This window comes from Scomber scombrus, chromosome 7, assembly GCF_963691925.1.
Source record: "Scomber scombrus chromosome 7, fScoSco1.1, whole genome shotgun sequence".
In the NCBI taxonomy this organism is placed as follows: Eukaryota; Metazoa; Chordata; class Actinopteri; order Scombriformes; family Scombridae; genus Scomber; species Scomber scombrus.
The window spans coordinates 5,200,955-5,216,265 of record NC_084976.1 but is presented as its reverse complement, the minus strand read 5'-3'; the positions used below and the strand labels follow the sequence as shown (position 1 = coordinate 5,216,265).

The 15,311-nt window shown below is 41.9% G+C and overlaps 1 protein-coding gene across 1 annotated transcript; it reads right to left on the bottom strand.

Annotated features, from left to right (window-relative positions):
• Positions 1-2,327: 2,327 nt before the first annotated feature.
• On the bottom strand, positions 2,328-5,894 carry id4 (inhibitor of DNA binding 4). The gene is made up of 3 exons (XM_062422497.1): positions 5,210-5,894; positions 4,581-4,647; positions 2,328-3,732 (listed from the first exon to the last, which is right to left on the bottom strand). The coding sequence occupies exons 1-2, from the start codon at positions 5,585-5,587 to the stop codon at positions 4,600-4,602; spliced, it is 426 nt and encodes a 141-aa protein (XP_062278481.1). The 5' UTR covers positions 5,588-5,894; the 3' UTR covers positions 2,328-3,732; positions 4,581-4,599.
• Between the last annotated feature and the right edge of the window lie 9,417 nt (positions 5,895-15,311).

Below are 15,311 nucleotides of genomic sequence, written 5' to 3'. Positions count from 1 at the left end.
CAGGATGTGTTTTCTTGCATTACCTTTAATTTTTTTAAGTCCACTGTTATTATATATGATTTTTAGTAAAGCAGAGAAACTGTACAGTATGTCATGGTAAATACTTGTAAACCTTATTATAAAGTGTCACTTTAATACAGTAGATTCTATCTTTGTTTTTTTCACTTTTGGTTGATTCATAATATTTGATGAAAATGTAAAGTAGGAAAACTATTGTGTCAATAAGAAGGCCAAAGTAAAGGATCAGCTGGGTTTATCTCTGCTTCCTTGTGTGTATCTATAAGCAAAGTAGCATTTAGTGGAAAAAACACATTAGAGATGATCTCACCAGTGCAGTCATGGCAGCTGAAGCCTGGTTTGAACTCCTAAGAACCAGAATATTTCTAATCATATCAGGAAGGTCTAACTATCAAGCTGGCCACCTGTGCTTTTTTTTTTCATTTTATTTATGTTTTTTTTACCTTTTATCACTCACGCACAGACACGCGCTCACACACACGTTTCACATCACAAGGACAGCGCTCGTCAAGGGCAGCGAGGCCAGGCTCTCTTACTGTGGACTATAAACACACACAGGTGGCCCGGCCTGCTTATCCTCAGATGGCCACAGTGGATCAGGGTGACTGAAAGGTGTCTGTGACACCCACAGGGCGCCGCTGTCGCCGGCCTTGTTGGTGTCAAACGGCCCGCTTTAACCCGCATTCAGCAGGTTGATGTGGGGACAAACTAAACAAGGATCAGTGTGTATACAAGAAAAACCTGCAGCTCCGTGGGAAAGAAAGAAGAGGGGAAGTAAACACACACACACACACAGACACACACACACACACACACACACACACATGTAACCAACAACAATCAGACAGATACATGCGTGGTTTCAGGTCTGTGACTATCAGGATAAAGTTTAGAATAAATGTAACAATTATTTCAAATATACTTTACATTTGAAAATAAAGAAGCCCTTTTAAAAAAGAATAGAAGTGCTGAATGAAGGAACACTTTCTAGACACTTGTAAAAATCATCATAAATCCTTAACAGTGTGTTTTTCTTCAAACCATTTGAGACGTCCAGCTGTTTCTATAGTACTTGATGGCTCCTGTAAATCTGTCGAGGCGTCATGCTGCTAGTTTCAATAAATAGTGTGAATATGATTTACAACTGTACGCCCCATTAAATCACCATCTCACCCTACATTTCCTTCCTATCTTTTTTTTTTTTTTTTTTTAATTTTTTATTATCAGAAATAATCTTCACATTTTCTCTTTATGTAGTGAGTACAGTATTTTTAACATCACACTTCTCTTCCTGGAAATTTGTGCCATATTGACTTTATAAAAGTATCAGCTAAAAACCAAACAGCTAAAATAATAATAATGTAAATTTACAGTATGGTTAACCAGAATGCTGGTTAACCATACTGTAACCATACTGTTATGCATAATGTTATGCTATTTGTAGATTGACAGTACACTCATGTGATCCTGTTATTGTAACTGTTACAGATTCTACAGTGTCTATGAGATGAATAAAGCTACTGTTCATTCTGCTCATTAAAAATATAGCCTAATTTCATCTTTTTCATTGGTTGTTTTATTTTTATATGTTTCTTGTCTGCATGTATTATTTCTTACACTGCAATAAGAAATCTACTTTAAGCTTTTAAAGCAAGATAGATAGAGCTGCATGATAACATTGACAGTTTAAAGCTGCAAACTTGGTGACTATACTGCTTATAACAACATAAATCAATACAACTTTGTTCATAGCTTACTGACGTATTTCTGACCTTTTGACTGCCTCTTGTATTACTGAGATCCTGCTGAAACTGTCAGCGCTGCGTGTGTGTGTGCGTGTGTGTGTGTGTGTGTGATGGAATTAATCAAAGCCCCGGAAAACAAAAAAGCTTTATCCCTAATTCCTGTAAAACAGGTTTTCGAGGACTCGGATGACATCTGCAACATTGTAATAGTTTCATCCACCCTTTTATTTATTTTTTCCATTCCCACAAACCGACTTCTTTTATGCTAAGTTATAGCATTCTACACCACACCTCCCCTGTATTTCCCCCCCCATTCATTATTTCATGTGACAAGCGTTGGCATTGAAAAGCAAAGATGCCCCCTTGAGACAAAACTTGAGACGACACAATTCTTCCTGGAAACTTTAATTGTTTTGACAACTCCTCACAAGCCAGTGAAGGTCAAGTCCAACAGTGCAGCTGACAGTAATGTACAAGTGCCCTCTCACACTGGCAGGAGGGTGGTGAGGTAAATTCGGTGTTCAATGTCATGAAAAATAAAGGCTTCTTTTTTTTCTCTCTCTCTCTCTCTCTCTCTCTTTCTTTCTCTTTCTCTCTTTACATTAACAACGGCAGCTCACTTTCCAACAGGGAGATCATTTAATATCCGCTAAAAGACATCCTGCTTGCTGCCTGGCTGATTTACACTTGGTTATAATCCAAAAAGAGTCTGTTAATGTTCACATATTTCATCAATTCATTACCAAAGTTTAATATTTTCATGGCATGTCGATCATTAACTCCTCGAGGAGCTCTGACTGCACAGGGATACATTGGGAGACATTGTTTTGCAGTGGGGTTGTTTTTTTTTTTTTTTTTTAAAGATCTTACATTATAAACACTGTATGAAGTGCTATCTAATTATTCCTTTAAGAGTGAAATGTAAAAGAAAAGAATGAAATTAGACCTTTAAAAAAAAAAGGAACAAAGAGATTTAAAAAAAAAAAAAGCAGGCCGACCCATCGCACCGAGAGGGTCGGAGATGTCTTAGTTGATGAGTACAAAACAATTGAAAGAGAAAGCTGAGCAGGGTAGAAGTAAAAAGAACTTTGTGTTGAACTCCACCACATATCTACACAGGGAGGGCTGCTTCAGTGCACATTCAATATCTCTGCAATGAGCCTGACATGCTACATATTCAACTATTCCAAAAAAACACTGCAAAGAAGTTAACTGATATCATCATGTGAGGACATTATTGGCAGAGCATAACCACATTCATTCACTAAAGACTTAAAAGTGGAAACACAATATTTACATAACGACAAAAAAAGGTTTTTAATAAAAATATCTTATAATTACAATAGTCTATTTTAAGCATATAAGTCTTCCTTTCACATACTTTTTATAGAACATTTGTTTCTCTATATGTACAATCTTAATTGTCTCGAATCAGAATTGTTCTTCTTTACAATATCAAACATTTTTTTAAGATACCAGGGAGGAACGTCCCTGTTCAACACAAATCATCTATTTTAAACAATAGACGTCCCAAAAAACATGTACAATGATTTTTTCGCAGTTTAGTAAAGCTTTAAACTGGAGTCGTTTTTAGTTATTCTTTTAAGCACAATTCACAAACAGTTTCCATATGCTGCTGACAGAGAGGTTTCCAACAAAAACATGGGGATTCCAACGGTTTCACTGTTTTAGAAAAGTCTCGAGTGACAAGAAGTGAAGTGAGAGCAACTTAAACAGAGAGGGGAAGGAGGAGGAGGAGGTGGAGGAGGATGTTGCTGTCTACACACTGATTCCTCGTTCTGTGGAACCAAAAAAAAAAAAAAAAAAATCTGATATGAATTGTGATTTTATTTGGGTTTAATTCCTCCCAGCGGTTTTTGAAATCCCCTTGTGATTGTGCCTCCAGTTGGGTGTGAGTCCCTGGCGAAGCTTTGCTGGCTTTGGAGCGGCTCTGTGTAGCCCTGCACACCTGTGGAGGGGATGAATAGAGGCGGGGGGGGTGAGCTACAGAACTCCAGACTGACTGGCGCCACCGACAAAACAGAGGCCATGCTTGATCAACAACCCAAAACAAACCAGGTCAAACAACAACCACACAGCTCCTCAGGCTGTTGGGCAAGGCTGACGAGAGGCAGGCTCCCAGAAAGACTGAGAGAGTGTCTTATAGTGACACACACACACATACACACACACACACACACACACACACACACAAACACACACCAGGTACCTACATGTTTTTAGTGCTTGTTTTATCCAGGTGTGTGTGTGTAGTTCCACTGCTGTAAATTTAACGTTAAAGCCAAAACAGCAGCTTGAATGGAACTGAAAGGGACAGAGGGAGTGAATGAGTGACAGAAAGAGTGAGCAAGAGAGAGAGAGAGAGAGAGAGAGAGAGAGAGAGAGAGAGAGAGAGAGAGAGAGGAAAGAGCGTGTGTGTGTAAGAATGAAATAGAGGGCAAACTGAGGTTTTAACCCTCTCCTCTTCCCAGATTGCTACACCAGTGACAGTTATTGCGCAAAGCACAGCTGCCTCTGAGGCTGGTGCCAATTTCATGTTCCTCAATTATTATTTTCCCTGACATCTACTGGCCTCCCCAGAGCACTCTCGAGATGATCAATTTACACCACATATAGGCTACAATAATCAAGTTAATGGGGATGCTTCAATGACCAGCACTTAGTGTGTTCTACTGGCCACATGTGTCTGATTAAAAAAGAAAAACACAGAACAGCAATAACCAAAACATAGTAAACTAAATGACAGTAAGAAAATACATTGATATAATGAATGATTGTTATTTTAAGTCAACTTACCAAATGCAGTGCTCGTGTCTCAGCGGCATAAAATCGAGTCCTCCGGCTTTTTGACTATTGACGTCCTCTACAGAAAAAGAAGAAAAGGAAAACATGTAAAACGATGTAGCTCCATCATGGATAAGATTGAATAAAAAGCGAGGCCTAAAGCCCTGAAAAATAAATGATATACAGCAGAGCAGCAGAAAATTAGCAGGCTATATCTCCCATAATAAATTCTCTTATAGCCTATTGAATAACAAATTGCCCTTATTGTGCGCAGTGGAGTGGGCTGCAGGCTGAGGTACTTCACCAATCCTGGGATAAGGTGGGCCTCTGACACACACTGTCATTATCATGCAAATCATAAAGCCCGCAATCAAGTGCGCAATCTAACCCAAGCCAAATGCGTTCTTTACGCATCATTTTTCAAGGCTGTGGTGTGACGTTTGTAGCAATTTGGAAATGTTTAGTCTTTTTTTCTCTCTCTCTAACGTTGAAAACACAATGACACATAACGGGGATGATGTGCTTTGTCTGAGTCTGACTCGCGGACAACAGTCTGGCACAGGGAGGTAAACCGGGGTCCCGGGTAAGTCCCGGTGGAAATGAGTGTAAATGGAGAGTCTCCTCCGCTGATTAAAGCTTACCTGGTGGTGGTCAACGTTGAGCACAGTCAGCGGTGTCCTGCTAGGGTTGGAAGCTGGAGGAGTGCAGGTCCCGGTCCGCTGTGGTTGTTGTTTATGGAGAGAAGGGTGCGTCTCCAGGGCCAGCTGCAGGTCCAGGATGTAGTCAATGACATGCTGGAGGATCTCCACTTTGCTGACTTTCTTATCCTGCGGAATGGTGGGCACCAGGCGCTTCAGCCGGCTGTAACAGTCGTTCATGTCGTACTGCAGGCAGAACAGGTCCTCCTCTTCCATCCTGCACCGGGCGATGTTGAGACTCTGCTTCGACAGACAGTGCAGGGAGAGCTGGTTGCTGCTGGAGGAGGAGTCCTGGGGTTGGACTGGAGTAACAGCCTTCATCTTAGATAACCAACGACTCAGAGAGAGGCAGCGAAATAAAAAAAAATTCAACAATTACACTTCTGGTAGCAGGAGGTATTTGAGATGATACAACGGCGCTGTAAACACGGCAAAGCGACTCTAATAGTGCCGTAAATTAGAGAGAGAATGAGATAAAACCAAAAGGCGGAATTCTAGTCTGTCAACACATCCCGTGAAGCCTCACAGTTCCTCTTACTTCAGCAGGCTCAGTGTGAAAGGAATGAATAGATTTCCTACATTTATAGAGGAGAGGGGAGGCGCCAAGCCAGCCGGCTGACAGATCAGGGAGAGAAGCTGGTCAATCACCGGCTGCCCGCTGCCCACCGACCCGACAACGGAGCCTAGAAAAAGGCGTGTCTCATTCTGTGTGCGCTGCGGTGGGCTGCCTATCGGTAGTCGAGGTGTGTATGTGTATGTGTGAATGTGTGTGAGAGAGAGACAGAGAACTAGGGAGAAAGGCGATTTAAAGCAGGCAATTGCGCATTACCATCTCTATACAAAGGGGGAAAAAGTGTGAGTTATTCCTACTACCACTCATGCAAGAGGCCTATCTCGGAAGGTTTCGTGATGGATTTAGCCAGAGGTGATGGTATATTTCCACAATTCACCAGGTTGATAAAGCGTCGGATTGCATCTTTAGTGCCGTAGTCATTGATGCGTAATTACGCACAGCCTCGCTCGTATTGATCTCTCCAGTGACAGACGATTCTGAGCCGAACCACCTGCTTAGAGAGAAATGCTGCCTTACCCCACCGGAGGGAAATGAAAATCAAAACGACACCTGGCAGCAGCAGCAGCAGCAGTCATGTAACTCATTACTAAATAAAAATAACAAAACGTCGATTTGACATTCCAAAGAAATGTCTACAAAATTTATGTTAGTAGTTGCAGTTTATTGCGACACTCTGATCTGTTTTTTATTGGATTTAATAATTTGAACATTACGTTTCCATACAGTGATGTATGCCTGTTACAGTCAATAGAGAGTTTATATTGACCCTATTAAAGTCTTATTATCAAGACAGGCAGTGTTTCCTCACTCTAATGTTGGCTGGGACAATTCGTCTCTTATTTCTAGTCAGTTCTCCATGACAGAAAAAGGGTTTTTAAGGGCATACAATTCAATCTCATCATCATCTCTGATTAAATAAATTGCTGTTATGACTTCATAGAACAAACACTTTCATTTTCACAACCCCAACTGCGGGGTTGCAATTCTAAGGGGAGCTGGGACAGGCCAATTTGGCGGCGCCTCCTTGCCATTCCTTCCCCCAGCTGTGTGTTATTGTGCCTCCTACATTCTTCCACTCTCCAGCCGCGTCCCCGCTCCGTTCCCTCCCTCACAGCCGCCTATTGAGTCGCCGTGCCGGGCAGACTGCCTGGCGCCACATCGGGACCTCATCCATTCACACCCAGCTCCTCTCCTCTCCTCTCTTCTTTCCTCTCCTCTCTTCTGTTTTTTTTTTCTTTCTTTCATTCTTTTTTTTCTTCTTCTTCTTCTTGTCAGGCAGGTTGCCAAGACAACATGGACGCCACACGCAGCTTCAGTTCAGCCTGAGTGTTTTCCAGCCAGGATGCATATGGGGGCCCTGTAGTCTGAGTCTAGCAGGGGATGACACCCACCTCGGTGCCTCTTTAGAGGTTTAAAATCCCAAACTTTATGGGAACCAACACAATCTCCTCTGTCATGAATATTGAAAGGCTTAAATGGCTTTATATAGGTATTTTCCTCTTCTCTGTGTCTTTCTTTCTCTCTGTTTTCTGTTGCCATGGGAAGTGACTGTTCTGCTCAGTAATGTGTGCAACAATGTTTGGTTCAGGGACAACTTCAAAGGGGTCAGTGGTATGAATCTTTGATGGCAGCCTTTCCACTAGCAACATGGTGCATGAACTCTCGCCCATGACAAGCAAAGTGACGGACGAGGTCTGAGAGAAAAACATTGTCCAGTTTAGCCTTAGCAATGACTCACTAATGCTACCATTTTGACAATTTATGGCCATAATACAAACAAAGTCGGAGATTCAACAGAGTCTGAATTTGAATGTTTTGGCTCTCTTACTGAAAGCTAATGGGTTGAAAAAAAATGCTGCCAAGAAGAGTTTTTCCACATAAAATAATTCATTTACAGAGTCCACAAAGTTGTTGTGTGTTTAAAATGTTGTGAACATGCAAAAAAAACAGAGCAAAGATGACATGAAGCTGAGCTGAAAGTCGAGTACAGTTAGTCACTTTTGTGGATTTATCCACCGGTTCTTCTTGTTGGGTGTTCATTTCACATAGCTGACGTCCTTCCATCCATTTTAACGCTTGTCCTCTAGAGGCTCACTGTGGAACTGAAGCCAATCTCAGCTGACATTGGACGAGAGGCAGCCATAGGGCTAACATATAGTACAAAGACCACCATTCACACTGTTCCCACAGCCCTATGTTCCCACAGCCCGATTTTCCCACAGCCTTATGTTCCCACAGCCTTATGTTCCCACAACCCTATGTTCCCACAACCCTAATTTCCCACAGCCCTACGTTTCCTCAGTTTCTTTCAAGCATTTTCATAGATGAAAAAACAGGTTAAGGGGGGGGGCAATAACATGTTATGTACATTAGGGAATGGCCATACCTGTGCGGTGGGAATGCAGGCCTGAGGAAACATAAGGCCTAATTTGGTGGAAAATCTTTGAGGGAACATAAGGCTGTGGGAACATAGGGCTGTGGGAACATAGGGCTGAGGGAACATAGGGCTGAGGGAACATAGGGCTGAAGGAACATAGGGGCCTAATTTTGATGGGAGGAACATTTCTTAGAAATGGGGGAACATAATGCTGTGGGAACATAGGGATAACCCCGTTTTGGGACTGTAGGAGGAATCCGAAGTACCCGGAGAGAACCTACACAGGCATGGGGAGAACATACAGGCTGCACACAGCTGGGCCCCCGCCAGCCAGTGGGTTCCAACCATCCAACCCAAAACCCTAATCCCTAGATGATATCTGAGGTGTAAAAATAAGAATCAATCCATTCCAGTGAATAACCACAACTACTGGAATCACTCAAGAACACTTTTTTTTCTCAATCTAGTGAACTTTATTGACCCTCGAATTTGCTGTGTTTCCATTTGCAAGCTTAACAGTGCTGACCTCTGAGTGAACAGAGTGACGGAGAAGAAATGGAGAAAGCTTTTGAAGCTTATTATCATCCACTTTTATTAAGCCTCCGTTTTCGAAGGATAAACTTTTAAGAGGAATGGTTTTTAGACAGCTAAGAGACTAGAAGTTGATCTTACAAATACCTCTTTTGATTTTGTGAACTCACTGTCCCAAAGTGACCATGCTAAGCTTGCTAACTAGAGCCCCCTCTCACCCCTTCAGTAACAGTATGGAATGAAATAGACAATTCTGAGAAACTATAGTAGTCAATGTGTGGTCACTGTGTAACTTTCTGGTGTGACCAGGCCTTCATACAACCACTTTCTGTTCTTTTGTTAAATAATTAGTTGGTTAAAGTTCAAGGAATAACCTTGTTACAGGCATGGAGTTCTGTGTGTCCTGTGTGTGTGTGTGGCTAATATGTGTTAGCAGGAATGTAAACAAGGTGAACTTTGACTGTTTGTTCTTAGTAACCTTGCTATATCCTGTTCCTGTCTATCATTAGCCCTGTCCCCAGCCCCGATGCGTGGTCCCACCACAAGTTTTAACACATTTTTATTGCAAAGTTGCTGCAGCACAAAGGAGGAAACATGAGTGCGCATTATCTCGTTGTCCCTCTGTGTTTGCTTTCTTGTGCTTCCTCTTGATGTACTTCTCTAATTGTGGCCCTTCTGGCTTTACTTCCCTAAAGGTTTATTGCAGCGCTGACTGGGGACTGGAACTCGGTAACTAGAGACTCATTACTAGATAAGCCAAATAGGTAAACCTCTCTCTCTGTGTCTCTCTCTCTCTCTCTCTCTCTCTGTTTGTTGTGGCTACAGATCAGACCACTAACATCACCTGTCTGCTCTGTCTGAATGGAGTCAGTAAACTTTATATATATATATAAAAAAAACTGCACATGTGCAATGTGCAAGGAAGCCGAGAGCCGACCGAGAAAGTCTTGCATTAGCAGTATTTCAAATAAATCCTCTTGTGATGGACCAACAGTGCGTGTGTATGGTTGCGTACAAGCATGAAGGTCACATCTGTTTAAGAGAGACTTCCCTGGGATGTGGTTGAAGTTGCAATGGATTATGACACACACACACACACACACACACACACACATACACACTCAGGTGACAAAGGTGGTCCAAGACTTCTGACTTCCTCTTGGTAATACATCCACAGGGCGGTCTCATTTCATGGAGTGTTTTATGATGTGCACCACCTTTCTTTTTTTCTTTTTTTTGGGGGTTTAGTTTAAAGGGACAGTTACGTTTCTTTTAAGCATTGTTATTAAGAATATCATCCGTTAAGAGGGTTCTACTGGTAAGCCGACGCATTAACCACACAGATCATGTTTCGGATCCCAGCGCACCCACCGAGACATGTCATATCCAGATATGGGTGGGGGTGGGGGTGGGGGTGGGGTGATGATAAATACACTAATACTCTTAAGCTTAAAAAACACAAGACACCATTTAACTTCAACCTGAACCCTGCTGACTGCCCTGCTTTTCCAAAAACCACAGGTGTAGAGCCGCCGGATCCTGTTCCAGAACAACAGTAGCAAAATAGATTAACTACAAAATACACAACGTGAACAACTTGTGCTGACGATATGTCAACATTTATCAAGCAAAGAAAAGAAGCCGCATTTTTTTTTGCCTGACCGTAGCGGATTATTACGTTTATCCAGCGCTGTCAGACGAGGGGTTTAATAAAGATGGGGAAACAAAGAGGAGCATAAAATCCTTAAATCACACAGACGTTTGAAAGTTTAGTCCGGTTTAATCTAACAAAAATACTGCAAACACTTTCACATCCATCATTACACAAAGGCACAACTGATGATTTTCCTCTTAAGAAGGGGGGGAGGCACATAATGATAGACTGTAGTTATGATTTGGATATCACAACAAATCACACTAAGTTGGACTCCGTCTGTTCCAGTCTAGTCTTTTCAATTTCACTGGTTTGTCTTTTTAATCCAGTCGCTGCCAGTTGCTCCCACAAGGATTATTTCACAACACTTTTACAGTGTTATCTAGAGAGTTGGTGTCACAGGCATGAGCAGGACAAGCAAGACTAAAAGAATTCTTTAAAAGAAACAGCATGTAAATGAGGGAAGAAGTGTAATTATATGCAGTCTGTGTTGTCTGGCCTTGCTGTAGATGCTGGGTGCTGACACACACTTTCCTCTTCTCTCCAGGTGACTCCCATTTGCACACCATGTCTCTGTCCCTCATGGCCCCATCTCTGGGTACCAACACAGCTACCGGTGAAACTTTCCATACGATATCTCACGTTTGGTTAGTTTTCACTACACGAGATCTCATGACTCCTGAACTTCGACCTCAGCTGTGCCGCTTGGTTGTGGTTTGGATGGATCTCACACAGCCTCTCCATTCTCTCTAATACAGTTCGCCCAACAGTTAAACAGATTCAAGCTTGCAAATGATAGCTAAATGGGTGGATTGGCTTTCTGTTTTTCTGTCTGTCTGCTTGTGATGAGTAGTGACACACTGACACACATGGTGTGATGGGTGGTGACATGCACGCTGTCAAGTGTCACGACTTGCACAACAGTTCATATAATCCCTTGAAGTATATATGTTTTTTTTTTTCTTCTTCTATCTGTCAGGTGTAAGCAGAGCTGCTGGTATCATCTGAACCCAGATCTGTCCGCCCCTGCTGGCTCAGCTGTGGTTGTGACGGGTGGTGCCACACTTTTTTTCTTGTTCTCTCCAGGTGACACAGTTTGCACAACATGCTTTATTCCCTGATGGCCTCCCAGCTAAACACAACATCTCTCTCTCTGTGTCATTTACACAGGTGCATTCACTGTTTACACTGTGCAACCTGAGTAACCATCCACACACACACTCATGCATACACACCTACTTGCAAACACACACAAATGCATGCGTGGTCATGAGAGAGAGATCGAAGATAGATTAAATAGAAGGAAAAAGAGTGAATGACCACAGCGGCTAAATTGACTTATTTGAGATTTTTCAGCATACACAAGAAAAAACAAGATTGGAAAAATCTGCTTTAGAGTAAACATAGAGTTAAAGAGAAACTTTTACTTTGACTTTAATCATTTTCTCTGCAGACAGGTGCAGTGTGTGCTGCACCTGTGGGGTTTGTGTTTAGTAGCCATGATCTATTTTCATATTAGCTGTGCTAAAAGTGGGAGTTTTGTTCTGCGCCACACTCATTTAGGTCATAAGCAGTTCAGTCAAGTCTAAAAAGCATTATTCACTGCTTTCTTGTGGGAGAAACTGGGAGTTAGTCATAAGTCCCCCAGCTGCTACTTTCAGTTCCCCAGTTCCTACTGTGGTCACATCAAACACTCCTGACCCGGCGTTTTGGATGCTCGCTCAGTTTTGCTGTGTCCTGTTTGTACTCCAAACTGTGGAGAGACCCAACAACATGTAGGCGCAGACAGACATCTGTGTGTGTGTGTGTGTGTGTGTGTGTGTGTGTGTGGGGGTGCTCTTTTTGTGTTTGTGTGTGTGTGTGTGTGTGTGCGTGTGTGTGTGTGTGTGTGTGTGTGTGTGTGTGTGTGTGTGTGTGTTTGTGTGTGAGAGAGTTACAACAGGTGCACCATTGTTGCATCCTGTTGTACAGCTGCTGCCCTGCTTGTTCTCTCTTCTATAAGCATCAGAACCTAAACGCTCAGTTCAGTCAGGTGAAGCTTTGTTATCATTTTTCATTAAGACTAAAAAAAAACTTCACTTCAAAAAATATTTGGCTTTTACATTTATATTTTTTTTGAGTGGAGCTTGGTGGCGAAATGTTGATGTGAACCAAAAAATGAGCAACCTTACAACAGGATTGCGTTTTTGGCGTCATGCCCACAATTAGTCAATGAGTTAATCATTTCCCATCCGCTTCATAAGTACTGGAGTTAACAATGTATGGTTTATACATTATACAGATAAAGATCCAATCTATTTCATTCTTTCTATGCAGGTAAATTGTTCCGGATGTTAAATTAAACTGTAAACCGTAGACCCCCCCAGACTCCATCCATTTGTCATTTACTGCAGTGTTAGGATAATACTCAGGCATACGGTATGTTAAGTAATAGTAGGCAACCAACATTATCTCAGCAGTGAAAAATTAGCTCTAAATGAGCTCCATTCAGCTATTAAGCTAATTGTAAATGATGAGGAGCCTAGTCTGGTGGTGTGGTGGAGAGATCAAGTAAAGAAATTAACTGAAAAAACACACATTGTGAATTAGAGGAATCACTATTTTTGTATAACTAGAAGCATCAATGAGCTTAAGCTTTTTACATTTTGTTTGAATCTTTAATATACATTAACGTCATGTAGACTAGACAGGACGCTGTCTTCATATTTTTGGTGGTTATGGTTGGCTCTTATTACACTGTAAGAAAGAATCAAAACAAAATCCTTCACTTCATCAGATTGCTTGATTTAGTCATTTAAATCAGCAAATCTCAAAGTTATGATGCTTAACAATCAAACACTGTGATCAAGAAGAATTTTATGGCCAAACGTATCCACAAAACTAAAATCTTAACCTCTGCATAAAAAAAGACAAATGAAGGTAAGAAAATATGGAAACAACCAAAAGCAATTGTAATTACACAAAATAAAGATAAAACACAAATACATATGAACTGTGTCTGTGTAAAAAGATATTCACAGAAACAGAAATGAAAGAAATGAGTATGTTATCTTACAGTGACAGTGCTTATGTTTGTGTTGAATTCCACCCCAGAGACCAGAAACTACCATGGGTGTCCACATCACACTCACCACCACACACCTTAGCATTAATGGTTGGGTTGGGCACACTTACTTAGTTACTTTTAAATGACTTGTTTTTAAAATTTTAAAATTGCACCTTTTCTACTGTATACTGCCTCGATGACACTGCTAATTTCATCGTAAGTTGCTCTGCTCTGTATGATGACAATCCAATGAAATTGAATTGAATTTACTAAAAGACCAACATTTGCTCAATACATCACAAGAGATCACTTTGATTGTGTTCTCAAGTCGTGTCAGGATGTCCCACTCACACCAGATGTGTCAAACAGAAAGCAGATCTATCTCTCTCTCTTTCTCTCTGTCCCACCGATCTTCACTGGGGATGTTTATTCCACGGGAGCGGGAATGCGAGGAATGGAAGAAAGAAAAAAGAGACTGATTCCACAGAGAAAAGGGTATCTGGAGAAAGGACTGATGTCAGAGTTAATGAGGGACTCGACCCCGTGACCTGCAGGGTCATTAGAAGGTCTATGATGCAGTGTGGTGACGGATTACGGCCCTTATGTTACTGCTCGGCTACTTAGCACAACAGACTGTTAGACCTGAAAAGGCAGCAGTTGATGGACAGATTGATTGATATGTGCATTGATCGCTGTGGACGGCTAACGGGCTGACACGGTGGACAGTTGATTGTAAGGATGCGATGAAAAATATTGTATTCGTCATGCCGCTTTTAATGTATTCCTAGTATGTATTTTAATGTTTCAGTAACACATGATTTTCAGTATATTTTGAAATCTAAATATCTGTTTACTTTTTGCAGTGGAATGTGAAAATTCCAGTGCAGACTCTCAGCCCCCTTTTCATTAAGAAAAGTTCCCATACACCGCCTCATAGTTTACGCGCGCTTTTCTTGCCTGGATAAAAACCCTCCCTTTCACTCTGTACCTCCTGGAACCTCCCATCCCAACCCCCCCCGCCCCCCCAGCCCCCAAATCCTCCCACCCCCTTTAAAGTTCCTTTTTTTTTTTCTCCGAGGGACTTTAAGGAGGAATGTCATTCAACACATTCAACCACGCGCCCCCAAATCTCTGCTGCAAACATGTTCCCACTGATTCTCTCAAAGAATTAATTGCTCCAAATAATCTCACCATCTGGTTGCAGAGGTCCATACCTATGAGGCTGGTTGCATTGCGGAGGTTGGGGCCCATTCAGACGCCTGCATTTGCTGCTGTGGTGCAGAGAGAGAGAGAGAGAGAGAGAGAGAGAGAGAGAGAGAGAGAGAGAGAGTGAGAGAGAGTGAGAGAGAGAGAGAGAGAGAGAGAGAGAGAGAGAGAGAGAGAGAGTGAGAGAGAGAGAGAGAGAGGGTGAGAGAGAGAGATGATGAGGCTTGCCAGGAGGCTGAAAAGAGGAGGGAATGACAAAGACCACCATCTGCTCCTTGTCTTTCTTGTTGGCGACCCCGGACGCCAGCAGAGACCCCGCATCTCTATGATCCAACTGCAAGACCACTGACTGGAATGTTATTGAGAGAGAGGATGAGGATGAGGAGGGAAGAGAGTAAGAATAAAATCTTGAGAGAAGGAGGATCGTTGCCTCTCTTAATATCATTTAACTTGTTTGGTTGTTTTTTTTTTTTTTTCCCCTCTCACAGTGTGTCTCTCCTCCTCCTTTACATACCATTAAACCGTCATCCAAATGTTAGGCAAACTTTTGAAATGCTGCAAAAGATAAAATGCAAATCAGTTTTCAGCAGCCAGGTTGAAGTGAATCATTACTGATGTCAGAAAAATATACATCCAGAAACACTCAAAGCCTGCTGT